The sequence below is a fragment of the Dipodomys ordii genome, unplaced genomic scaffold (genome assembly GCF_000151885.1).
Source record: "Dipodomys ordii isolate 6190 unplaced genomic scaffold, Dord_2.0 Scaffold30, whole genome shotgun sequence".
NCBI classification, from domain to species: Eukaryota; Metazoa; Chordata; class Mammalia; order Rodentia; family Heteromyidae; genus Dipodomys; species Dipodomys ordii.
Window position 1 is genome coordinate 4,146,425 of NW_012267246.1, and position 27,640 is coordinate 4,174,064.

General features: G+C 47.5%; 1 protein-coding gene across 1 annotated transcript in view; it reads left to right on the forward strand.

Annotated features, from left to right (window-relative positions):
• The first annotated feature begins 74 nt into the window (after positions 1 to 74).
• Positions 75 to 27,640, forward strand: part of LOC105985548 (schwannomin-interacting protein 1-like) — a 52,197-nt gene continuing 24,631 nt past the window's right edge. Inside the window, exons 1-2 of the mRNA XM_013016139.1 lie at positions 75 to 194; positions 24,537 to 24,655. Coding sequence (XP_012871593.1) covers positions 75 to 194; positions 24,537 to 24,655 — 239 coding nt within the window. The remainder of the gene's footprint in view (positions 195 to 24,536; positions 24,656 to 27,640) is intronic.

Below are 27,640 nucleotides of genomic sequence, written 5' to 3' on the forward strand. Positions count from 1 at the left end.
GGGGGGACGGGGAGGGAAAACCCCGCGGCCCGGGCGCCCTGCGGCGTCTTCCCGAGCCCGGCCTGCAGGTGCCGATGGCGGCGGGGCTGAGGACCCGGTTCGTGGGGCACGGGAACGATCGGGGGCGCTCGGCTGCGGGTTCTCCCATCAGCGGGGCGGCCGCTCAGCGGAGCCGCGGGGTTGGAGACCGTCAGGTCGGCGCCTGGGATCTGAATTGTTTTTCGGAAGTGGGGTTCCCGAGGTCGAGAGTGCATACTCGCGTGTCTGCGCGCGCGCGCGGGCGGCCGCCCGGGAAGCGCCGGGAGCGGGGCCCCGCGTGCGCCGAAGGGCGCGCGCTCCCGCGCCGGGTGCCCATCCGCGGGCTGCAGTTATGAATTAAACATGAGGCCGTGGGGGGGGGTCGCTCCGAGCTGTGGGGGGAACTTCTGCCCTCCACTGCCGCCCGATCGCCTCCCCCCACCCCCGTCAACAGGCTTCCAGAATGTTCGTGGGGACACCCCCATGCGCGGGGGTGGGCGCGCTGGGAGGCCTGCGGGGCGGATGCTCTGAGGTGGCTTTTAGCGCGAGGAGTTTGGAGACACCAGTTCTGGAACTTCGCGGGCCCTGGGCGAGGGGAGGCCAGCCACTGGCAGGTGTCCCTCACCCCTGGGCGGCTCCCGGTCCCCGGTCCCGCGTGGACGCCGCGGAATCCTTGCTTCCCCAGCCCCAGGCCGAGCACACTGGCTAAGCAAACACCCAGCCTGTAAGGTTCCCCACCCCCCACCCCCACCGGGCTTCCCAGGGGGAGTGGTGTCACTGTAGGCCAGGCAGGTTCCTGCGTGGAAGCCCAGGTTTGGGTGCCCATTCTGCCCCTAGGAGGAGAGGGAGGAGGACGGGGTGGCGGAGCGCCCCCCCTCCTGCCCCGCCCTGCCTCACACTGGGTGGGCCCCCTCCCCATGGGCCCGCACCAGGCCTGGCCCTGCCCCGCCAGGTGATCGATCCAGCAACCATCGGAATTGAAGGAGGCTGCCTCCGCCCTTCTCAGAGCAGTTATGTAATTTCTAATTTGAAGAGCAGGTAACTGGAAAATCATTTCCTCGGCCTTTTCATCATGGCGAATGTGTCGTCTGGGGAAGGTGAAAAAGTAGCCAAACCCAGCCATTTCATCTAGAGGGGAGAGGTTGCCCGAGCCAAAGACGAAAAATGGATTTGGGTTTAAATGAACCCCACTGTAATAACAGTGACATGGTGTGTAGCAGTTGTGAAGTCTTTATTACTTATCTCCACAGTAAAATTAAGTGCATTAGGGGGGAGTGATCATTCACAGATGGCATCCGCACAGGGCTTTATAGTACAGCTACCTGCCTGGCTTGTGCTTTTGAAATGCTTCCTTTAAACATAGCCTCCAAAGCAGAGACATGGTCTTAATCCTGCTTAGAAATCTTCCCTTTACAGCCCTGCTGGATGGCAAGGGACTGCACTCAGAAAGCAGGACTTCTCTAACTCCTAGCTTAGTCAATGATAAAGAGTTAGATTCCCCCTCCCCAGAAACTTCCCCCTTTATTTTTTATTTATTTTTATTTTATCCATTTTTTATTTTTGTTTATTTGGTTTTGTGACGGTCGTAGGGATTGAACTCGGGCCCTGGGCGCTGTCCTTGAGCTTTTTTGCTCATGGATAGCACTCTACCACTTGAGCCACAGGCTCCACATTCAACTTTTTTTTTTTGGTAATTAATTTGAGATAAGAGTCCCTTGGACTTTCCAGCCAGGGCTGGCTTTAAACCGCAATCTTCGGACCTCAGCCTCTTGAGTAGCTAAGATTACAGGCACACACTATTCTGTGCCCAGCTTGTTTATTTATGTTTAAAGAATGGTAGAGCAGTGGTTGAGGCATTTTCATTTAATGAGATGACAGGCTTTCCTTGGAAGGTCGATTACTATCTGAAAACGAGGCTTTCCAAGAGGTACGGAGAAATCTTCACTCATGAATCCAGGAGGGACCATGCCATCCAAAATGCCGCACCTGTTTTGATGCATCTGTGTTTGGAGACAGATGATTTCTATATGTGGTCAGCAATCTGGAAGTCACATTTCCTCACCTGCTCCTGCCCTTCCCTGCTCCATGAACTTTAGCAGCACCGAACAAGCTCATGAAACCTCTATCAGATCATGTCTCACAGATCAATTTTTTAAAGTTTGTCATCCAGCTCAGAGGAAAAAAACAGGTCTTCCCAGGGCTGCAGGATCGTCCCCCCCAGAACCCTTCGAGTCCTCATGTCTTCCCTTCCCCAATGCCGTTCTTGGGGGGACCTTTCCTGGGGTTCCCTTCTGACAAACACTCACCCTCCTTGTACGATTGCCAGATTTAGCACATAACCTGCAGAGTTGGAGACAGACTTAGCCCTACAATGATTCGCGGTGTATCTGAGCATCCTGTGTTTCATGGGCAGCTCTACCCCATACCTCACTCTCTTACCTTCTTCAGGACTCTGCTCAGTGTCACTTCTTAGGGAGGCCTGGGACTCACCCTGATCTTCCAGCTTCCTAGATCAACCCTAATATTCCTATTAATTTCCCTGATTTAGTTCTATACTTAACATTTATCAACCATCTTTCATAGTGCATATTTTACTGAACTTTTGGTCTCTCTTCTGTCTTCCTGGCTCCACATAAGCGTCTTGACGGCAGGAATTTGAGTGTTTGTGCACACGTATCAGTTTGTGACCAAGGCTCAAGGCACTGTCCCCTGAGCCTTTGTGCCCAAGGCTAGCACTCTACCACTTGAACCAGCTTTTCTTGTGTATGGTTAATTGAAGATAAGACTCTCATGGACTTTCCTGCCTGGGCTGGCTTCAAACCACAATCTTCAGATCTCAGCCTCTTGAGTAGCCAGGATTACAAGTGTGAGCCACCATGCCCCCCTGAGAGGACAGGAATTTTTATCTCTGTTCCCTCTGCTTAAAATAGGTCACCAAGTCGTCACACAGATGGCCAGGCCTACAGTTTTTATATATAAATTGGCCAAGGTGCAAAGGCCTGGCATAACTACCCCTTTACTTCCCACTATAACCATTCTGCACAAACACAGATTGGTTACCATACAGGAAGAGTTCCCTGCCACCGATTCTCCATAAGAAGTGTTTGGTAAGAGTCCTTTATAGTACACCATTTCACTCACAACACTTCCTTACCACTACGTAGAAATGCAGTTGGTTCTTACATACTACTGTTTATATAATAGGTGGTTGCGATGAAACAGAGTTTTTTTATTAGCTTAAAATTGTTTTACAGGGCTGGGAAGGTGGCTCAGTGGTAGAGCGCTTGCCTTGCATGCTCTAGGCCCTGGGTTTGATTCCTCAGCACCACAAAAGCAAAAAGAAAAAAGCCGGAAGTGGCGCTGTGGCTCAAGTGGTAGAGCACTAGCCTTGAGCTGAAGAGCTGAGGGACAGTGCCCAGGCCCAGAGTTCAGACCCCACGACTGGACCCCCCCCCAAAAAATTGTTTTACAAAAGGGTTTTAATTCAACTTATCAATTTATGAATACGGTGCATCTTCATCAGAGACACCCGTTCTATCATTCTTCCAGATTTCTTTCAACCTGTGGGATTTGTCTTTAAGAATGCTTTGTTGTTGTCATATTCCAGTACTTTCCTCCCTCAAAGGATTCACAGTAACCAGGTGGTTACTGAGATGGGCTGTCATTTTGGGTCCTAGCCCCATTAGAAGAGAGAGCCATCAAGTTGTATTTCCCAGCGTTGGGAAGGGAGCCAGCCTCTTCAGGGAGGATCCTTGCTCCTAGCTTCAGGCCTGGCAGCCTTCAAAAGGCCAAATTCCTCTACATGGTCTCTGATAGCTTAAAAATATTGTTAACTTGTTAGCACCAGTTTAGGTCAAATGTCCATTTTGCTTTAAGAAAAAAAAAAATCTCTCAAGTATTTTCTCCCTTCCCCTGCAGTTTTGTTTAGGGCTAAGTGAGCATGGAAAACAATGGCAGCCTTCATGCTCGTCCTGCTGTGGCTTAAATGACCGACTCAGATACAGATCACAGTGCTGGCATTCCTAGCCAGTGGTGGGAATGGACACTCAGAAGGAGAAAGGGCAAAATGGCCCGTGTGGACACTCCCACTGTCCCCTCTTCCAACACGCCTGGTCAGGAGAAGGCCAGGAATCTTCCACTGTTTTCCACTCTAGCCCTTTTGTCTGGCACTCGAGGCCTCACTGAGATCTGAGCCCTGCAGTCCCGGCTCCCGTTCCCACTGCCCTCTGTTCTTGTTCTTGGCTCTGATGTGTCAGGCTGGAATGCCTCCACCCCCTCGCCACCTGCTTCCAGCCCACGCAGGCTCAGATGCCACCTCCTGCAAAATTCCTCCTTCTGACCACTTACATGTAAGCCTGCCTGTCCCACTAGACAAGGGTTATGCAAGACAGGAGCCTTATTTTAATTCCCTCTTGCTTGCTTTCCTTTAATTACCTCTTTCTCAAACATGGAGTGTGTGCCCCACAGACATCTGTTGGGTGAGATTGCATGTTCCACCTCAGAGCGTCTCTGAGTGGCAAGATCCAGGTTTCTCATCAGAACCTGGGAGAGAAGGTCCAGTCAATGCAGGGAAGCAGGACGCAGGCAGAGCTGACCCCAGCAGGGCAGGGAGCCGAGCTGCACAACAGTTGCAGTGTGCTGTGGCATGATGGGCAGCAGAGGGGGAAAGCAAATGCATGAAAGAGACACAGACGGCCCAGCCTTCCCAGAAACCATGCATTAAGGGAATTGCCCTCATGCCTGCATTTCTACCCCAAGAACTTGGTCAAGATGAAACTCCTTGTCTGTCTCCACGCTCCTTTGCAAGATATCTCCAGTTAGTCAGGCACCTCACACCCAGTAATCCTAGCTACTCACAAGGCTGAGATCTGAAGATCTCAGTTTGAAGCTAGCTGGGGCAGGAAAGTCCATGAGACACTTAGCTCCAATGAATAAACAAAAAGCTCTAAGTGGAGCTGTGGCTCAACTGATAGAGCAGTAGCCTTGAGCAAAACAGCCCATGCCCTGAGTTCACGCCCTAAGACTGGCACAAAATAATAATAATAATGATGATGATGATGATAATTTGTGATTAGTTAAGGCAGGTCATCATCTCCAAGCTGCCTTTGGTTACTGTATTGAATTTGACAACATGTTACTCTATCCTTTTACCATAGAGAGAGGTTTTTTACTTCCTAATAGAATATCAAATTTTCTGGGGCAAAATGTTTCTGCCTAATGGAAGTGGTCACACCCAGCCCAAAAAGCTAAAGATGGCCTGTATTGGTCTCAAATGATAAAACCTAGGCATGTATCAGTTTAAGTCATTCATAAAGATATCCTGGAATTCTTGCTGAAGAAAGCCATATATAACCCTTCATGCCTAGATGCTAGCAGGTCATATAATGGTGAACAAAGAGAGGAAATCTATTCTGTTTCTGTCAACTATAGGCCATATGAGTGCATATCCCTGAATTTCTTATTTTTGTAAGAAAACAGGTATCAAATTTATTCTTAAATTCTGCCAAGTAAAAGCGTGGTTTCATCCACAGTGGGGGAAAAATTCATTGAAATGAAAAGGGAAGTTCAAAACATCATAGTGCACTGTTTGGATACAGGTTTTAAATATACAATCAAAGAAGTTGTTTTCTTTATTATCCTTCAGAGTTTTCTTTTTGATGAAGAATTTGTCTTCCTAGTTAACGGTGTGAAGGGTGTTTCTTCTTTTTTTAGTTCTTTTGAGACAGGGTCTCACTACCTAGACCAGGATGGGCTCCTCTGGGTCTTCTTGCCCCAGCCTCCTGAGTGCTGGGATTATAGGCATGAGCCACCATGCATGACTCTGTTTTCATTGCATTGCCTAGTTAAAGTATAATTGTTCTCTGCCTGTTGCGATGTAATTATGTTTCTCTGAGGAGATGGTAACTTTCAAAATTAAGAAAATAATTTGGGATGTTAATTCTATGTTTGCTTTTAGCCTAGATATCTAGATTTTAATTTATATGTTTTCCCACAAAGGGAACAGACTGTAAGTGTCTAATAGACCAAAAAGAAACAATCAACAGGGCTTCATTATGGGCCTGATTGAAATTTGAATTGTAGACGTACATCATTCCTATTTAAAGTACCACCACATGGGGGCTCAAACCACATGTTAATACCTTATGAACTAAAAGTGCTATTAAGAAACAAACAGGTAAGACATTTGAAGCCAGACGTCTGGTAGCATATTCTTGTAGAAAGGCGGTGTGGATGGGAGATGAAAAGGAAACGGAGCTGTCTGTATGGTACATTATCAGTGCACCAACGCCCTTTGGGGAGTAGAAACCCCACATGCACGTGTGTGCATCTACATACATGTATCCACATATGTACATATATGTATCTGCATATATATTCATGTCCATGTATCTAAAAATCTCTGTTAACTAATCACCATTTCACAAACAACTGGAAGTTCAACCTTAATACAACCACATCCAGTGTCACCAGAACCCACTGCTTATTTATATTCTCTCTACTACTGGCAACGTTGAAATCCTGGTGAATGCAGTGTTCCCCTGAGTGCCGCACAGGGACATCAGCAGCTACTCAGCTCCTTGAAATGGAAAGTAATTGGACAAAATTGCTTGGTTTCGAAAGAAAGCCAGCATCAGAGGATGGCAGAGCAGAGGGCAGGGCAGTTCCGGGAAGGAAGGCACAGCGTGGCCCTGTCACAGCTGCATGGCTGCCGGTGACTTAATTTTTGTGTGTGTGTTCAGATTTTTAGTTGGGCAGAGAGATGTACAGCCTTCTCGTGTGCCATGGCAAAGTATTGACCCTGCCTGGTCCCAACCCCGCTGTCTTCTGTACCTCTCCATCCCATTATTTTAATGTTTTAATGTATACTGAGAAGCCCATTGGAAAAAAAAATCTGGGCCAGGTATCTGTAGCTCACACCTAGCTATTCGGGGTGCTGAGATCTGAGGATCATAGTTTGAAGCCAGCCCCAGGCAGGAACATATGTGCAACTCTTATTTCCAGTTAATCACTGAAAAGCCAGAAGTGGTACTGTGGCTCAAGTGGTACAGCACTAGCCTTCTGCAAAAAAGCTCAGGGATAGTGTCCAGGCCCTGAGTCCAAGCCCCAGAACCAACACACACACACACACACACACACACACACACGCATACTCACACACAGAAGTGACTTGCAAATTTTTATGTGTTTTCTAGGTATCAGAATATCTTCATTGAAAAGATGAGATTTACATAGAAGAAAAAGGATTGGAAAAGCAATTAGAAATCTAACTCAGGGATGAAGGAGTATGGGGAAAGGAGAGCTGGAAGGGTTAAGTGGGCTGAAGTTGAGGTTTCTGACAAGTGATTTCCCAGCAATGTGGACCCTGTTCCCAGTCAATCATTTCCACCAGTGGCTGATAAAGATCATTTAAAAGCCTTAGCTCATGTGAGCAATTCGAGTTGCCATTCAGAACATGGCTTGACAGGAAACCAAAGCCCTTCACTCCAGCCCTTGAATTTCAGACAAGGGGATTGGGAAGAGGCACTTGCAGCCTTGAGATCTGAGTGGCTACAAGCTCTCGTGCTAAAGAACAGCATTAGCAGCCGGGCCTGTCTTCGGCTTGGCCACGGCTCATTGTCATTTGAAGAGAGGGTAGCCTGCAAGGAGGAACTTGGGGCAGCTCCCTGCAGGGTGAATGCCCACGACCGATTTCCCCCTGCGTGCAAAGCAACTAGAGACCCTCCCAGTGGCCCATTCCGCTCATTGTGCCATGGTGATGTTGAATTCTGTCTCATCTGTCGGCGTCCTGCCACCCTGCCTGGACGTGGTCTGAAATAAAAAGATGATGGCTCAAAGTGATTGATGTTCCCCCCCCAAGTTTTAAGGCAGTACTTCTAAATGTTAAGCTTGCAGGGAATGGATGGGGGAAAACACTGGGGTTTTGGGGTTTTGCTTTGGGTGCCAGACCTAGGGTTTGAATTCTGGGCTTGAGAACTGATCTTTTTTGCTCAAGACTATTTCTCTACCACTTGAGCCACAGCTCCACTGAAGTGGAGCTTATTTTGATTTTTAATTGGAGATAAAAGTCTCACAAACATTTCAAGACCAACACACACACACACACACACACACACACACACAGTTTGTTCTGCATGCTAGTAGTTCATGCTAGTGCTTGACCGCTGTAGTCAGCTGTGCACATGCTTCATGGTAACAGGTCTGCTCTGGCTGAAGTGGGGTACCCTGACGTGACTGTCCCCCCTGCCCTTCCCCCGCCCCCGCCCAGCAGCCTCTCAAGAGAGCTCTGAGGCAAAGCCCCAGGGCCCTGTAGAGCCCAGAGCTTCAAAAGCTTTAGGGACTTGAAAATGGCACTGCCTCCAAGGCTGGACTGATCCCTACACCACTTCTTGCTTCTTAAGCCACTACGTGAATTGTGATCTTGTACCTGATTTAATCTAAATCCACTTAACAACCTATAGCCAGCAACTACCATGAAGTAAGTCACAAAACCTTGGAAATCTCCAGCCCTGGTAAGATACCTAAAGCTATCAACTTAGGCCTGGGACCAGTGGCTCATGCCTGTAACCCTCGCCTGAAGACGAGTAAGGGGAAGATGGTGGCTTGAAGCAGATAGAAAGGTTCACAAGACCCCTTCTCAATCCAGAGCTGTGCACATGGTGCATGCCTTTATCCAGGCTGCATGAGAGGCTGAGAAGGGAAGCCCGCAGTGCCAGGCCAGCCGTGGCAGAAAAGTCCGAGAGAGCCTACAACAGCAGGAGGATGGATGTGGTGCCACCTGCCATCCCAGCAAGGGTGGGAAGTCTAGGAGCAGGCACATCGAGGTCTAGGTGCTACTGGAGCAGGAAGCAAGACCCCAGCTCAGCAAACAAACAAGAGCAACGAAAAGTGAACCCCAGCACTACACAGAGCTCAGAAGTAGGATGCCAGACTAACAAGTAGGAGACCTGAGTTCAAGCCCCCTCCCTCCAAAAGCCCTCAAAGCAGACATGGTGGTGCACACCTGTAATCCCAGCACTCATGAATCCAAGGCAGGAAAATTATAAGGAGAAAATACAGCAAATTAGGATCTTTTCCCCCATCAGGCCTCACGCTCAAGTTCAGCTTCCTTATGACTGGCACTCTACCACTGGAACCACACCTCCAGCCCCTTCACAGTTCAGATAGAAAGTGGCTGAATAATGATGAATGCTTGTTGCCAGACTACTTTTCCATTCTATAAAAAGAAAATGCAGGGGCTGGGAAGGTGGCTCAGTGGTAGAACGCTTGCCTTGTGTGCATGAGGCCCTGGGTTCGATTCCTTAGCACCACATAAGCAGGGGGGAAAAGCCGGAAGTGGTGCTATGGCTCAAGTGGTAGAGCGCCAGCCTTGAGCTGAAGAGCTGAGGGACAGAGTTCAGGCCCCACGACCAGAAAAAAGAAAGGAAAAAGGGAAAATGCACTCAAAAGGCTAAGATCTGAGGATCATGGTTCAAAGCCAGATCAGGCAGAAAAGTCTGTGAGACTTTCCAACAAACTACTAAGAAAAGGCCTGAAGTGGTGCTGTGGTTCAAGTGGTAGAGCGTTCTCCTTGAGCTGAAGAGCTGAAGGACAGCGCCCAGGCCCAAAGGTTAAGCCCCACCACCAACAAAAAAAAAAAGTTTTGAAAATTAGCCAGCCCAGGCAGGAAAGTCCCTAAGAGACTCATCTCCAATTAACTACTCAAAAACCAGAAAACCAGAAGTGGTTCTGTGGCTCAAGTGATAGAGCACTAGCCTTGAGCATAAAGAGGCTCAGGGGCAGTGTCTGAGCCACACAACCAGCAAAAAAAGTAAAATAAAATGCAACTGAGAATAATCTGCTTCCAAGGATGTGGAGAAAACACCTGATCCATTCGCAGTCTCTCAACAGGGTAGTGATTCATGCTAGGTGCTTATACGTCACGGAAGACAGCGCATATTTCTTTCATTTCAACTAATCTTCTTTAGCAAGCTTTAAGCTACATGAGGTCCCTCAAAGTAGAGCATTTACATTAAGCCCAAAGCCCCAGCCTTGGAGAGATCCTTCTACCCCAGGAGCATTGAGCCTTGGCACTTCCTTCAAATAGTGAACACACACACACCATCTACAGTGAAGTCTGGAGGACAATAAGTAGGGTGATCTCCTAGCCAAGGAGAAGCCACATAACAACAATAATAATATAATAATAATAATCAACAGCTCATGAGAGATCACCTGTCACTGTCAGTCTCTAAAAACGTGGGGTTCACCCTTGGGAGCAGAGGAGGGGTGGGGTGAGGAGGGGATGAGAGGATTTGCGTTTGGAGCGGGGTCTGCTGAGGAAAGCGTTCATTTTCTAGAAGTGGAGGGGGCGGGGCTACCAGGAGCAATGAAGGACATGCTTATGCCACAAATGGCATACAGATTTATAATTTTTTTTAATAAGGTTTGGAGACAGATGAGTACATCCCTGATGGTGAGTTTTGGAGCAGGTATTTAGATGCCAGGAGTTTATGTTGAGTGGCATTTTTGCTTTTAGAACTCTTTTCTAGTTAGTGTTCCTCAAGAGACTATATTGGCCGGTTTTAAGGGGCGGTGCTTTTGCAGAGGTAGATGGGAACATGCTGGAGAGGAAGCTGATGGTGTAGAGTAGACGTAGAATGCTTCTGCGGCTCGATTTTCCTGCAAACACTTTTGGAAATAATAATGGGGTTTCTTTTTTTGAAGCTTGTGGCCACAGTGTGTATGTGTGTGTGTGTGCGTGTGTGTGTGCGCACGTACGCATATGTGCATGCACTCTCCCCTGTGTGTACACTTCTGTCTGCTTCTTGCATGCAAACTTTCTTCTCCAGTGCTCCCCCCTTCACTGTACATAAAGCCGTAAGCAAGCCCAGAAACCGTGGGAAAACAGTGAAGGGAGCCACAGAAAAGAACGCGGGCTTTTGTGACAAAGCCCGCCACTGGCTGAATTTTAAAGAAAAGTTGACGGGTCTTTTTCTCTCGCCTATATTAATAGGACAAAGCACCGGCTGGGGGGCAGAAGGTGAGAAATCAGTTTCAGTCGTGGGCCTCCTCCCACAAGGTGACACTTCTGCATGTGATTTCAAGAGATGATCAGATAGGGCTACGGGGATGGGGGTGGGGACAGCAAGCATCTGTCCTGCAGATTGGCCTTTAAATCCGGTTGCGGTTTCATCGGCTCCTGGCCCAGGGAGGTCTGGGAAGCTGGAAGGTTTCGCATCTATTTTTATCCCACGCAGTCCACCCTGTTTAGAATAAGATGGTTTCCTTCGCAGAGCTCCAGTGTGCCGGCCCTGGGCTGGGGAGCTACGTCAGCTGACTGAAACTCGGGCCTCTTTTCCTTTCTTGGGAACAGGAAAGGTGCTGTGGAGAGGAATCCGGGGCAGGTGACTGCAGATGGTAGGAAGGCTGGCTTCTCTACAATCAGCTCAGAGCAGGCAGCAGCTTGCTGCCAGATCCTGAGAGCACCCAGGGAGGCCGCTGGGGGCGGTGTTTGCGGGCCAGAGCGGGTAAGGACACCACAGCCGGACAGACACTTGGCCGGGCTCCGGGTCAGCATGAGCAGTCGCCAGGCTCCCAGGCAGGTGGTTCTGTGGTCTGTCAGGCTTCAGGAGAGGCGATTCTTCAGGGGAATTCTGCAGAGTTGAAGAATGAACTGGGACAGTGATGGAATGGATGACGTCATTGGCCAAGAATCCCCCTGGGATGTGGAGGGGAATTATAAGAAGGTAAGGGGGAGTGGGGGACTCTTTTGTCTATCAACAGTTGGATTTTTTTTTTCTAACTGGGAGAAAGAGCGCCCTTGTGGAGTGGCCAAATTCCACACTCTGATCATCTGGCCTAATGGAGTCAGGAAACCTAATATACATAATCAAAGGTGTGTAGCTAGATGGGCTCTTTCTGTTTTGTTTTTCGCTCAACTTATAGTCATGAACATACTATGGCAGTAATATGTATTGTTACTCTGAATTTAAAAACATCTGCTACGCATGTCATTGCTTAGTAGGCCATATATATATACACACATATGTGGAAATAATTTGTTAAATTATTCCTATATTGAGAGTTCACCTGAAATAAATAATTACTGGGATGGCTCACTTAGTAAGTTTGACCTCGTTTAATGATTGGGAAAGAAATACAAAGTTTTACAAAGAAGTTTAGGGATTTTTATTTAAGTTGCTTCAAATAATCTGCTAATTCTCCTGCTTGTCTTTTCTTTTGACCAAGTTGGTCAATTTCTTTTGGGCTTGTTTTATGTGGTAACTATCTAGTAATCATGGGTCTAACTAAGAATAGCTTTAGTTACATGGGTGAGGTCAGGAGATGGAACTACAAGTATATGCCTGTCTCTCCCCAGAAGGCTAAACACTGGTTCGCTTTCTTCCCCTCCTGTTATTTGCCCAAAGTGCAGTGGAGTTCACAGCAGGGTGATCCTGAGACAAAGGTCTCGTCCACCCCAGAGCCCCGGCCCTGCAGCCGAGGACCCCTCTGCCAGTTCTCCACCAGTGTTCACAACAGTAACCTTTGCTGCAGAAGTTTTCCTTCCCTCAGCTGCTATTGGCTTGCTTTTTCCCCCAAGTGTGAACTATGGGAAGTTCTCTATGTACCTTAAATAGCGTTAGATGCGGCATTGTGTGCTACAAAGGCTCATGTAGGAATGCGATTGCACATGATTCTGGGAGTTCTTTTGTGTATACACTTCATTTCACTCAAGTTCGCTCTCCAGAAAGTCACACTGAAGTGTGCAAGTGGCCCCAGTGGCCTGCCACACTGGGCCGTGCTTCCCCAGGAAGAGACTGACCGAGGGTCAGGGTGAGAGGTGCAGAGTTCTGAAATGGTAACACTACCCTGCTGTCCCCTCCCCGCCGGGAGAAAGAGACACTCTGCCATCGGTCAGATTGCTGGCCCGCTCCGGCATAGCGGCTGTGCCGGGTTCATATTTCCTCGGCTCTCGGTGCCAGACACGTGACCACCTTTTTCTTCACTAATCCATTTTTCAGATAGTGAAGTGTCAACCTGTTCCCCCTGAGGAATGATGGGAGACATGCTGCGTTCTATCACAACTGCTAACCCATTCACCATAGAGGCATGTGGGGGAGCGAACCCAGATGTGAGAGGAAATCAGGGATAAGTGAGTCTCGCAGAGACACTGCAACCTGAGACACTGTGCTACCAAAGCCGCCCGAATGTAGGCCTCGGGGAACTGGAAAGCTCCAACCACAGAACAGACTTGGGTTTTGTCACCTGTTCTCTAACAAAGGGAGCAGCAGTAATCCCCAGCAGGTTAGAACAAAACGCCACTGGGTGAAACTTCTAGGCGTCTGGAAAGTTCCAGGATGGTTTGCGGTGCTCTGGTCCCAACTGTCAGACTCCTTCCCTCTTCCCTCGCGTCTTCTGTTTTTCAACCACCTATCTCAGACAAGTGCTTTCCAACCTTCCGTCCACAATGGTAGCTGCCAGGAGGTGTTCCTGGTGTTTGGGGTTGTAAGGATTTCCAGTAACAAGGCGGCCTTCGAGTCTCCTCATAAAAGCATGAGGAAAACAGTTGCCTCATAGAGGAATCACTTAACCTAATTAGAATCTTCCTTGACTAAGCTTTTTTCTTTTAATACTTTGGCTCTTCGGTGGGCTAAATAGAAAAATGAGATGTCATCTATAAAAAGAGCCCTACTGGGCTCTGGTGGCTCACGCCTATAATCCTAGCTACTCAGGAAGCTGAGATCTGAGGATTGCAGTTCAAAGTCAGCCCAGGCATCAAAGTCTATGAGACTCTAACCTCTTAACTATCCACCAAAAAGTCAGAAGTGGAGCTGTGGCACAAGTGGCAGAATGCTAGCCTTAAGGTTAAAAAAAAAAAAAAAACTCAGAGACAGTGCTCAGGTCCTGAGTTTGAGCCCTAGGATGAGCACAAAAATAAAAAGTCCCTTGGGTTTTCTAGTCTTGGATCCATCAGTAAAATGTATGGGAGCCTGTGCTTCTAATGTACATGTATTTGATTCAGAAGTTGCACTCACTTTCCATACATATATACATATATATGATATTATACAGAATAAAACACCCATAAATCTATATAAAAACTCTACCTCCCATGTTACTCTCCTCTCACATGAGGTGGGTAGTCAAGAACAGTTGACAAATTGTTATCCCCAGGTGCCATAGAATTCCCTGAGCCGGTTCTAATAAAAACCACACATGTGTAGGGATTGTTTAGCAGGACTGTTTAAAAGTCCGACAAACAGCCTTTGGGGGAAAGGTCGCTGTGCAAGGACTAAAATTAGATTCCACCAGGGCAGAGGAAGGAAAGAGTGACGCAGCGTCCTTTGCCTTGGGGAAGATCCGGCTTGTAAGGAAGATGTTTCATTAAAGACCTCTGGTTTGTTGGGTCTGGAGTGTAAGCTGGCCTCAGCAGCACAGGGACAGCAGTATTTAGGAAGAGCGCCGGAGATCATCGCAGGATTGGGGGTTGGAAGAGAGGTCCCTTACACCCCTGCCTTCCTAAGAAAAGCCTCTGATTCCCCAGCAAAGAGCCACCCAGATCCCCAAGTTCAAGACGCAGGTGGCCATCAGCATCCCACCATCATCCTCCAAGGAGACTATAGGAGTGTCCATCCAGGGAAGCCAGTTCGGACATCCAGCGTTTGCACACTACATTGTGTTGGGAAATATGCAAATGACAATAATGGAGAGAGAAAAGACAGTGTTTTATTTATCTTGTCAGTCATGGGCTTTGAACTCAGGGCCTGGACGCTGCCCCTCAGCTCTTCAGCTCAAGGCAAATGCTCTACCACTTTGAGCCACAGCACCACTTCCAGTTTCCTGGTGGTTCATTGGAGATGAGAGTCTCCCAGACTTTCCTGCTCATGCTGGCTTTGAACCATGATCCTCAGATCTCAGCCTCCTGAGTAGCTAGGATGACAGGCGTGAGCCACTGGTGCCTGGCTGAAATGTTTACTATTTAATATGGTGCACAGACTGAGACTGGATCCAGCTTTGTCCCAGAGCCAATGAGAGAGGCCAGTTGGACCTCCTGTTCCCACGTGAGAGACCAGCATGCACAGCGGCTGTGGGGTGGCCCCAGAACCCAGCCGGCCTTGCCCGCCTGGCCGCATGCCACAGGGTGCCGGCTCTCCTGCCACGAGTGCCTCCAATTACCATGAAAGATGAGGGAGGAACCCCGTGAAAAAATTAAAAGGCTGGGAGGAACAATATTTAAAGCGCAGCCACAGCTGCGCCTCATGTTTTTTTAAAAGGTGAGTGGAAATGACTGCCGGAGATAAACTGCAATAAACAGGACTCAGAATGCCAGCTGCCATCGCAGACGCGCGCTGGGCCCTCCCCACACAATTACCCAGGAAAAGCAGCCGCCGACCTCTATTAACCCTCCCGTCTTCTGGCCCAGAGGGATAAATGCGCCTGCAGAGCCACATTCAGTGATGGGGGCCCAGGCCCAGCCCACCTCAGCCGCCTAGGGAAAAACCTCTCCCACTCTCTGGACCAGGGAAGGACAGCCTGACATATGTCCCGTGTAAACGTCTGAAGCTGCCCAGCTCCGGGTTCGGGGCTCTGTTGTGCTACCCTGTCTCCATCAGCCAGCATGGTCAGGGAGTGGGGATTTCAGGCAACAAGGTGTCCTGATTTAAACACCAAGTACACAGTTAGTTTTATTCTTGCTCTTGACACATACCTGCACACGCAGGAAGTCAGCACCCCCTCCCATGTCATACACCCTGCTTCTTCTCCTCCTCTGCTTCTTCTTTCCCTCTATTAGCAGATTCCCCGGGCCTCCTGCTCTCTCATTTTTGCATCTATTTGTGACTGGTTTTAGAAAATGGAGACATATTCACCTACATAAAATTATACGCCCATGATGTTGCATGCCTTTTGACCCCTGCACTCAGGAAGCAGAAAAAGGAGGCTCACAGGTTGGAGACCAGTCTGAGTTCCATGATGGTTTGTCGCATATTCATACACTTGTATAAGCTGTCACATACGCCCAGGATATTGTATCGTCCCAAAAGAAACCCTGTGCTCTTTAGCAGTCACCCCCAAATCTTCCTCCTTGTTAGCCTCTGAAAACCATGAATTCACTTGCTGACTCTTTTCTTCTTTTCCTTGGTCCTTCTCTTCATATCACCATACCCACACTTTCCTCTTGCTCTTAACACCAGCTACCATTCAATAAAGAATCTCTGTGCCAGCGACTCTGCCCAGCGCTTTCTATACAATATTCCATTAAATTGTGAAAACAACTGATAAGATAGACATGACTCATTTGTTCCAAGAAAAAGGGAAAGTGTGGTAGTCAGAGTTTTGGTAACTGGCATTGGTGCTACATTGCAGATGCCCTCTGGGGCCTTGGCTCCGATCTCCTGCCCCTGCCCCCCCCCACCATGCCCCTGCATGGGCCTGTGTCTGGCTGAGTCCACCGTGGCGTGGGCCAAGACCCCAGCGTCCTGCCAGTTGGCTGGCGCTCTCCTAACCAGGCAGGGCGAGTTTGGGACCGTTGTGTCCTGACAGTGATGCCGCCGTTAGTCAGGAGCTCACAGGCTTCTAAGATGTCACCTGTTAAAAATAGCGGCCAGATCACACTGCCCATCTCACCATGTAGGCTGCAGGGCAGTCATCTGAGAGCTCGAAGAGAGCTGGGGGGCCCCAGCAGTTCGTTTGGGGGTGCCACTGGGCAAACCGGAAAACCGTTTTGTTTCCTACCCTGTGTGCCTTTGTGGTTGAAGGCCAAAACGTCTGGCTCGGGCTGCTCTGCTTCCAAACAGTAGCCCTGCCCAGGGCTACTGAACTTTGACCCTACCTGTTTGGCTCACTCCTTAACACAATGTCCCATGTTGGGGACATCACAACAGTCCCCTGATTGTTGGCTTCTGCACAGGGGAGTGTGGTCAGCACCACGAGAACCAGCTCCCCGTGACATGGCTGGGAACGAACTTCCCTGTCCTCCCCAGCATTCCAGGTGGAGCCACTCAGTGCCCCAGGGCCCTTCCCCTAGCTGTCCACCACCCCAGCCCCAGGGCCCTTCCCCTGGCTGTCCACCACCCAGAGCCCTTCCCCTAGCCATCCACCACCCCAATCCTTCCCCTGGCTGTCCCCTGAGGATGTGGATCTCTGAATCCAGCTCTCTTGTGAATACTGGTCTTGGAATTTCAGGATGAGGCAGGAAGCCAGAGTGGGTGTTTGGTGTAAGTATCTGAAGTAGGAAATGAAAAGAAGCCGGGAGTGATGGCTCACACCTCTAGTCATAGCTACTCAGGAGGCTGAGATCAAGACTGGAAACCAATCCTGACACAGAGTTCAAGAGAACCATCTCAACAGCAAAGCCTGGGCATAGAGCTTCATGCCTGTCTCCTCCAACTGTGGTGGGAAGCCGAGATCAGAAGGTTCACAGTCCAGACTGGCTGGAGGGAGGAGGAAGGAGAGGGAGGGCAGGGGGGGGGTGCTATTTCAAAACATATTAAACAAAAAGGCCTCTGGTATGGTCTAGCAAATACACAGTCCTAAATTCAAATCTAGTACTACAGGAGGAGGAGGAGCAGGAGGAGGAGGGGGAGGAGGGGGAGGAGGAGCAGGAGGAGGATGCCGTGGCAGAAATAAAAAAAGTGTCCATCACTTAATATCCCTTCAGTGATGCAGAGGTACTCTGCCATTCACCTCTGTTTCCACCGGTAATTAAAGTAGCACTTCCCAGGAATAAGGAAGGAGATGCGGAACTTGAGACCTGCAGGGGTGTGAGTGTTCGGAAGAATGTGTTTGCTCACGGAATGTGGCTTTGTAGTTGGCTCCTGTGACACATCCATGCTTGATCTCAATAAGAAAGTAATTAGAAAGCCTCATCTGTGTAGTTAAGCTCTCTTCTTGTTTTTTATTTGAGTGAAAATTTGCCTAGGGAACACATAAGTATAGCTCCTGATGTTTAAAAGCCCTGGAGTTCCTACATTGGAAAACTGCTTGTAAGAGTCCAGCCGCCATTTTGGGCAGGGGCGGGGGGGGGGGGGGAAGAGGGGTAAGGGTGGTAGGCAGAGAGAGAGAGAGAGCTTCAACAGAAGAGCACTTTCCATGGGGACCTCAGGTCCCCAGCTGTGTCCCCAGAGGATGACACTAATGGAGATGCCGCCAGATGTTGCTAGGCAGTGGACTGGCTGAGACGCGCGGGTCTCAGGCAAGGCCTGGGCAGAGAGGCCAGCCTGCTGCTCATGCCATCTACTGGGCTCCAGAGAAGAGTCTGCTTCAACCAGTGGCAGGGAGGGGCAGCATCCGGGGACTTGACATGCATGCCTGTCCCTCTGCCCCAGCCCTCTCCAAGAGGTTGCTGTGCATGGTCCAATTCAGCTCCTGACTTGACTCTTCGTTCTATGTGCGAATGGTCCAGGGTTGAATCTGAGCCAAGTGTGTTGTACGCATGTGTGGGAAGAATTTATGCTAATTATGGAAAGATCAAACTGCCAGCCAGTAGTGTTGGTGAGGTTTTGTTCCATTTTGTTTGTTTTTGCCAGTCCTGGAGCTTGAACTCAGAGCCTGGGCATTGCCCCTATGCTCTTCCTCAAGGGTAGCACTCTACCTCTTGAGCCACAGTGCCACTAACAGCTTTTTCTGAGTGGTTTATTGGAGATAACTTTTCCTGCCCTGGCTGGCTTTGAACTGCAGTCTTCAGATCTCAGCCTCCTGATAGCTAGGGATTGCAAGCGTGAGCCACCAGTGCTCAGCTTCTTAGATGTTTTTATGCAATGTAACTTCAATTATTGGAGTTCCTTACATACATATATAACAACTCAATTTTATTACCCTTGCAAGGGTAAAAAAGAAATATGTGACAGTGTGTGTGTGTGTGTGTATGTGAGAGAGAGACAGACAGACAGACAGAGGAGGAGAGAGATAGAGACAGACACAGAGAGAGGCACGTGTATTCTCTTCTGTGCCAGAGGACCACTGCATTACTGGCTTCTGGGATGATGTATCCGTCCTCCTTAGGAAGTTCTTACTCATCAGCTCCTTATTTTCCTTCTCACCATTGGTGAAAAGCAAAGCCATCCCTTGGGACTCTAGTTCCAGGACCTACCATGGCCACCGAGCTCTGTGGAGGGCAGGTGGCTCAGGGTTTGGATGGAACTCCACGCCTCCACCGTCTCTGCGTTGCTTGGATGTGAAGCTGTGTGTAGTTAGTGTACTGCGGGGTGTAAATGGCAGCGTAGACACGATCTGTTCTCTGAAAGGTTTCAGTCCACCCTTGGTTAAACCCAAGGTTCTGGGGCCCTGCACACACAGGGAGCCCGCAGTGATGTTTCTGCTGCTGTTCAGGTCTGAAGCACCCGTGTAGAAGATACCCAGGGCCAGTGAGGCCCTCCGCCTCAGCCAGCCCTTTCTGCAGCCCCTGACCCTGGCACCTCTTGGGCACCATCACACCAGATTCATGGTGATCTCCAACAGCCCTGGCCTGAGTTGCCCGGCACCGGTGCAGAAGAGAGTGCTAGAAGCAGAAAAGCATTATAAAACCCATACCTCCCATGTGTTTGTTTCAAGTCCATTTCCGTTCCCATGGTGATCAGGGACTTGGAGGAAGCAAACAGAGCTGGGAAGGAGGGAAGCTCCATCCGGGAAAGGAGTGGACAGCAGCAAGACACTGGGGAGACATCTTCCTCTCATCCTTCCCAGATCGCATCCAGCCCTGCTCAGGATATCACATCTGCTTTTATTTCCCCAGGCACTGTGCCATGCCCATCCACTGGGACCCTGACTCTGCAGGCCAAGCTTTTATAAATCCGTGGGTTGTGGGGGCCTTCGGGTCACTCCGGGCTTCCTCTGTGGTGACGTCATAGTGTGGTAGTGAGGAGGAGGAGGCTGTCGGTAGAGCTCCAGCAACTTTAGCTCTGCGTTGAGGATGTCATTTCCCACTGTGTGTTCCTGAGAAGGGCAGAGTCCGCTCAGTAACGTTTGGACATGTAAAAAATACCCAATCTTCCACTTAGAAATTTCCATGCAGATAAGCATGTTCAAAACCAGGTGGCCCGAGTTTCAGGGATGCCTTGGATGCCGCCAGCTAGGTGAAGGAAGTTGCAGGAAGACAGAGCCAGGGAGGGGAGGCAGGAAGACAAAGCAAGGTGCAGTGTAAGGATGCACACATATGCCCTGTTCTGAAGGCCCATAGAAACACATTGGATGGGCAATCCCCACCCTCCCAGAGCACTTCGCTCCGCATTTCCTGTTCTAAATGCCTCTCTCTCTTCTTCTCAAGTACTGGGGGCTGCAGTAGGCTGGCAGGCCCGGGGGGAAGGAAGACCATTTTGTGTCCTTCAGGAAGTGTTCTGGGGTAGCAAAGTCATTGTGAGCCTCATCTCCAACACAGGGTTGTCGGCAGGAAACTCGGGATAAACATGGACAGAATTGCCTGGGACTGAGTAAGGATTCATTTCCACATGCATTTTTTACTCTCCCCTTGGTAAATAGCTTTTCTGTCTCTTACTGATGAGCCGGTATTCCTCAGCTGCTCTTTAGCTCTCTGCCCATGACATCCATTTAGATGTTTTAATTTTCTTTTATGAAGGTCTTTCCCCAAGCAGTTTAGCCGTGGACAGGGCTCCACTGGCCATAAGTGCATCCAAACAGTATTGTTTTGAGTCAGCTTCTCCCTTTTCCCTGGTTTCTAGCTTTTTCTTACCCTGGAACATCTTTGAATTTCAGGGGCAGGAGGAATTCAAGAATATAATTGCCCTGTGGGATAGCACTCTATCCCTTGAGCCACAGCTCCACTTCCAGCTTTTTGGTGGTTCATTGGAGATACGAGTCTTGTGGACTTTTCCTGCCTGGGCTGGCTTCAAACTGCGATCCTCAGCCTCCTGAGTAGCTAGGATTACGAAGTGAGCCATCAGCGCCTGGCCAATTGTTGGAATTTTCAGAAAAGAACCTCTATTTTACTCACAACTTGAATCATAATTACTTGAAGCATCAGGAGTCACATTTGTTCAGAAGGTTCATGTGAGCCCTGGAGGAAGAGAGACTGGCTGTGATGGGAAGATGGTGGAACCACTCTGGCTCTGATTACCTATGGTGGGGGCACTCACCAACCAAGGGGGAAAGGCCAGCTAAGAGAAATAGATCTGTAACTCGGCTCACACTCAGTCTCCTGCGTGGCATCCACCAATTCTATTAGCCAGAACACCCTGTTCTTATATACGGAAAGGCAGAAATATATCTAACCTACCTCCTACACTTAAGAGTTAAAAGTCAAAAGAACAAATACCTTTACTATAAAATATTTTTAACTCAGATTTCTGCTTAAAAAAAGAAAAAAAACAGAAGTGGTGCTGTGGCTCAAAGTGGTAGGGTGCTAACCTTGAGCACATAGAAGCTCAGGGACAGTTCCCAGGCCCTGAGTTCAACCTCCACAACTGACAGAAAAAAAAGAAGAAAAAGAAGCAACACTAGGAGTAAGTAATTCAGAGAGAAGGAAGTAACCAAAACAGTAACCAGAAACATATAAATATTTACTCTCACTGCGAAATCAAAGGCATGAGAGTCAAGATTACTACTTTGTGCCTACAAAATTAAAAACATCCCTGGAAGCTTCCCCTGCCGGCTGGATGGATGTAGTGTGCACAGGCCATCATCACATGGCTGGTGGGCTTTTGAACTGGAACAGCTTTCCTCTAGAGCCATGTGACCAAATGTGGCAAGAGCTCCCACAAACGTTCACACCCGGCTGAGCAAGCATTTCCCCTCCCAGGAAGCTCTCCTGCAGGGAGCCACCAGACATGTGGGCAGGGATTTATGAAAAGATGGTATTTTAAATTTAACACTACCCAAATGGCTTACTGTTCAGGGGAACTATAAGATGGGGTGATAGGCTAAGATAAAATTGTGTTCCTTGAAGAATATGAAGTGACATAAGGAAAATTCTCAAGATATCATAGCACAGTCTCGGCTTCCCAACATGGAGAAAATGCACACATGAGATAGAAGGAGAGAGAGGAAGGAAGAAAGGAAGCAAGGGAGGGAGAGAGGGAGGGAGGGGAAGGGGAAGAAAGGAAGGAAGAAAGGAAGGAACCTAGGCTGAAGCAGGAGACTCACCCCCATGCTCCTCACTACTCAAGAGGGTGAAATCTGAAGGATCAAGGTTCAAAGCCAGCCTGGGTGGAGGAGTCCCTGAGACTCCATCTCTAACCAGCAAAAAACTGGGCTGGAGGTGTGGCTCAATTGGTAGAGGACTCAAACTGAGAGAGTAAAGCCCTGAGTTCAAGACCTAATATCACTAAATACATATATACATACATACATAATACATACATACATACACACACATATACATACACTCTTACATATTAAGAGAAAATGTTGTGCAGCAATCTCTGTAATTGGTAGGAATTACAAGTGACATTTATATTCTTTCTCACACACGGCCAGAGCTTTCCCACTTGAGCCACACCTACTACCTCCACTGATTGATTAAATATGAGTCTTTTGGATTTGTCTGCCTGTTCTGGCTTCAAACTGTGATCCTCAGATCTCAGCCTGTTTTACTTGAGTATTGGATTCTGCTTGTCAGTTTTCTGATTTGGCGAAGACACATCATAAGAATCTTAACACTATTATGGGGATTAAGAAGTCAGTGGGCTGTAGGGGCGAATCTGTGTTAAATAAATATGTAGAACGGGACATTCTCTGTGTAGATCAACACTGCAAAAGTTCAACCTGTGTTCCTGGTGTTTCGATGCTCGTGTTGATTAAAAAGTGTTAGAGAAAAGGAGAATAGTGGTGAGCTTTCTTGAAGCTACTAACCCTAAATATCTATCCACAGGGCCTGTGTTTATTTTGATGGCACTGGGGTTTTGAACTCGAGGCTTAGTACTTGTTTAGGCAGGCAGCCTACCGTTTGAGCTATGCCTTTTTGTTCTGGTTATTTTGGAGATAGGGTCTTGTGTTTTGCCTGACCGGACCTGAACTGCAATCCTCCTATTCACATTCCCCAAAGAGCTGGGATGACAAGCGTGCATCATCACACCTAGTTGAGTGGTTGAAATTGGGTCATGTGAACTTTTTGCCTGGGCTGGCATTGAACCATACCTCTCCTGATCACTCCTTCCAGAGTAGCTCAGATTACAGATGTGAGCCAGTAGTGCCCACCCCTGGCATGCGTGATTTTTAAATCCTGCAGGATGTTCTAATGCAGCCTGTCAAAACTAGAATTTGAGAACTGATGGACGGTCTAATATGATATTCGCCAGTCCCGGTGACTGTGGAGCTGTTGAAATGAGGCCAGATTGATTGGAGAACTGAATTAATTAATTCGTTAATTAACTATTGGATTTAAATGCAAACAGCCACCTGTGATGCATAACTGTCACATGAGGCAGAGCAGTCTTCCCCTGCTGCCCTTCTAGCTGTGGCACAGGTCCGCTTTCTGACAGTCCACAGAAGTACCTCTCACAGGGACCAGGGGTAAGAGGAGCCACCTCAGGCCACAGGTCGGCGTTCATAATATCATTTACTCTGTTTCTCTACCTTCCTGCTCAGAGCACAAAATGGTCCTTCTCAGGGCCTCTGTGATAATACAGAGCACAAACCCCCGGTCTTACTCAGCCCAAGAGCTCTTAACTCATTTGTTAAGGGTGGGGAGGGAACTTGTTTTATTTTTAACTAAGGAACTCATTTCTGATCTTCTTCCCTGTTGTTTAAAGGGTTTAAAAGTTCAGCATGGTGAGTTTTTATAGAGCTTTTAATGGGATGCAGAGTATTATAAACTTACCCAAATGATCACTGTAGCATCGTTCATTTCTCAAGCCCTTTTGCTTGTCATGCCGATCTGATTTCTCTTCAGAATAGGAGGCAGATGGCGCAAAAGGCAGACATACCAGATGGGACCAAAGACATTCATTTTAGGGTTCCTCACATCCCAAGCTTGGGGAGAGGGGCTAAGTCCTGAGTGGATGCAGTAGATCCTGGCCATTCTGCTGGAAGCAGAATGCAGGCAGGCACAGTGTGTGTCCTGGGCCGGGCTCTGTTCCAGCCCTTTGCTATGGCATCTGCCGCTCACAGAGACCTGCACATGTGGCCAGAGGTGTTCATTTTCCCACCAGAGGAGATGGGTGCTGAGTGCATAGGGAAAGGGAGAGAAGGCAGGATCTGGAGGAAAGCCACATTTGGGTTTTGAGAGATAAGTTCAAGGAGGAAGCGTGTGCCCCCCATAATTTATCCTCCTCTCCCCCTTCTCCGGATGAGAAGAAAGAGTAGTGTACCCAGGAATCGAATTCTCTCCTCCCAAAGATCGTTCAGCACTGCGGCCATGATCACCTAGACTGGCGATTATCAAGGGCTCTGAAAAATTCAAATGGGAGACACAAGAGACTGGCTTAATTTCTGTGTTTAATAATTCACATGCTTGTGGGCTCTACCCCCATTTATTTATTTTTTCATCTAATGTTACATCCTAGGAACCAGCAGGCTGAGCTGTCTGTAGTTGCGTTGTGCCCACCTCGCTTACAGCTTCTTTTTTTTTTATTTTCTTGAAATTTTAGGCACAGAAAAATGAGAGAGAGTCTATCAGACAGAAGTTGGCCCTCGGAAGCTTCTTTGACGATGGCCCAGGAATTTATACCAGCTGTAGCAAAAGTGGGAAGCCAAGCCTCTCCTCTCGGTGAGTGCTCCTTTGAGTTGATCCTCTGATAACGTACGTAGTGAATTTGTCACCAGATGATCTGACCAAACCTATCTTTTGAGACCTTGGGTGGCTGTATTTCCACAGTGCCACCATTTTTAGATTTCAAAACTCCCTTGTTAGTTTATTGGTTGCTCATCACCATGAACAACTGAGCTACTTGAGCTCAGGATTTTCTGTCTCATTTTTCTTTAGATAAAATACTGATTTGTCAGACTGAGAGGGGAACACAGTGCACTCCTAAGCAAGCTGGTGTTTGGTATAGGTGACAGAACACCAGATTTCCCATTGAGCAGTCAGTCTCAAAGCAGTCAAGATCAAGCTCATCCTCTGGGTCACCTGTTCACAGTGCAAACCAATACTGTGAAGAATAGTTTCTGAGTTGGTTATTTAGTGCTTGTTACTCCTCTCCGCCTGCTCTGCAGATAGCTTTGTGTCACCCTCGTTGAGTTCAAAATATCATTACTCATTCATCGCAGTTTATTTTAGGAGGTTATTGGTCATTTGCATAGCTTCCTATTTTAAATAAAATACAAGAAGATGACAATAGATAATACTCTGTAGAAAATGGGGCTGTGGACCAGACCTTCTCCACCTTCCCTGTGCTCACAAGTCACTGTGGATTTTGCCAAAATTTCTGATTCAGTCCGTCTCCAGGAGCTCAAAGTTCTGCATTTCTAAGAAACTTCCAGCTAATGTCTGTGCTGCCAATGCCACAGACTACACTGATGAATGAAGAGAGATAAAGCACAAAAGTTTGAGTATTAAGTTTTCTAAGTGATGAAAACACACTGATCCCCTCATCTCTCCCTGCCCTTCTGCTTGGTTCCAACTTCTTTTAAGCTAAAAGCAAGTATGCCCTTGTAAATACTGCGTATGTCACCAAGTCAAACCAGGTGCTGGAGACAGATGACAGTACTGGTGCACTTGTTCAGCTCCATCTAGAAATTCCATCTGTCATTCAGCAAGTCATCTCCACCTAGTACAAATGAGAGAGTATTGTTTAAAAATCAAGAATGTGTGTGTGTGTGTGTGTGTGTGTGTGTGTGTGTGTGTGTGTTCATTCCACTCTCCTTGGCTGTGCTTCTCATATTTACCTACATATCCCTAAAAAAATAAAAATAAAAAGCTTATCCATTCTTATTTTAACTAACCATCTATTGACTATCCACTATAGGAAATTAGGATTTATTTTTTTATTTACAGTGCTCTCACAATATTCTTCTCTCCCATTCTCCCTTTGTAGTATCACAATATTTAAACTCAACTTACTAGTCAGTGTTTATGTGACTAAAATAATGGTGTCATTTTGTGCCGGTACTGGGGCTTGAACTCAGGGTCTTGAATTGCTTTGCTTTCTGGCTCAAAGCTAGCATCCTACCACTTGAGCCACAACTCAACGTCTGACTTTTTGCTGGTTAATTGAAGATAAGCATCTCGTGGACTTTTCTGCCCAGGCTGTGAGAACCAGGAATCTCCAATCTCAACCTCCTGAGTAGCTGGGGTTACAGGAGTGAGCTACCAGTGCTAGCCTAGTTTAAAACTAGTATATTGTTTTTACTGAATCATACAACACACTATGGTTCCTTGGGAAAGTTTGTTGTTGGTCATAAAAGGTAGAGTAGCCTCCTTTTTCCTTTGGCCAGTGCTTGTTTTTGACTGCTCTGATCTATTTCACTAAATGTAATTGCCAGTTTGTTTACTTTTCTTGTGGGGGCATGGGGTTGTTTGGATGTCTTTGAGCTTGCACACGATGTTGCTCACAAACACTTTGTACATGTGGCCTTGCTGTACTGTGCCAGTCTTCTCTTTGATGTGTGATCTTCGGTGAAATGTCTTATGTTCTTCTGTTCTGTTCTGTTTTTCTGGTGTTTTATCAAAGTTTTTGATCTTTAATATGCACATATTACAATCTTACCAGGCTATTGCTCGATATTTGCTTCCTTCCTATGGGCTTTATAAGCAGCCATAGGTCTTGATCTTAATGTAGGTGATTCTATTGAACTTTCCTTTACTCAGCACTGTCCGTAATTGGGTGTTAGAAATCTTCTATGTAGATATTCACTGTGTTTCCTACTAACGGAGAAAAAGACTGTCATCAATCAGGATTTGAAGTTTTAATAGTTGGTATTATTATTATATCTTAAATTCTCTTTAAAGTTTTCTCATTGCTGCTGACATAGTCTAGAAATCTAATTTTTTTTCCTTGTAGACAGCCATTTTATTGAGTTTACTGAACAATCTTTTATCCCGTCTGACACACTACTATCGCAAATGCTGCCTATTGATAGCAATACGTTCTATTGCATTCATAATTATTTCTATTCCCAAACTATTGTCTTAACTATAGCCCCTTCTCTTAACAGAGAGAAATAAATCAGGTACTTTATTAAATAAGTCATGATGTATTATGAACAGGCAAATCTCTCTCCTTACTCTTTGCTTCACTAAGAAAATTAATACTTCCAGTGCAAAGACAAAATGCTACCTTGTCTTTTTATTCCTCCATATAAAGTTGAGCAAAATGCTTTCTTCTAGAATCTCATAGATTTTTGATCAACTGAGGGAGAATTACATTTCACAATGTAAGTCCTCGTACTCCTGATCATAGTCTGTCTTCCCATTTTTTTTTTATTGTGAAAATACTGTACAGAGGGGTTACAATTACATGGGCAAGATAATGAGTACATTGTGGCCTCCTCCTTTGTTTCCCCTTCCCATCCCATCCTCCCCTCGTCCCCCTACCCAACCCTCCTCCCCCCCACCAAAGTTGTAAAGTTTGTTTTTTGACATAATGACTTGTACATCTCATTGTTGCAATGGCTCCACATGTATCCCTATTTAAACGATTTGTTTTTTCCCTTCCCCTCCACAAATTATAACAACATCAAATACAGTGAAAGCAGGGGTTATTCCGTGGGGAAGGGACATACAAAGCAACAAAGAAATAATCTTATAAATGTG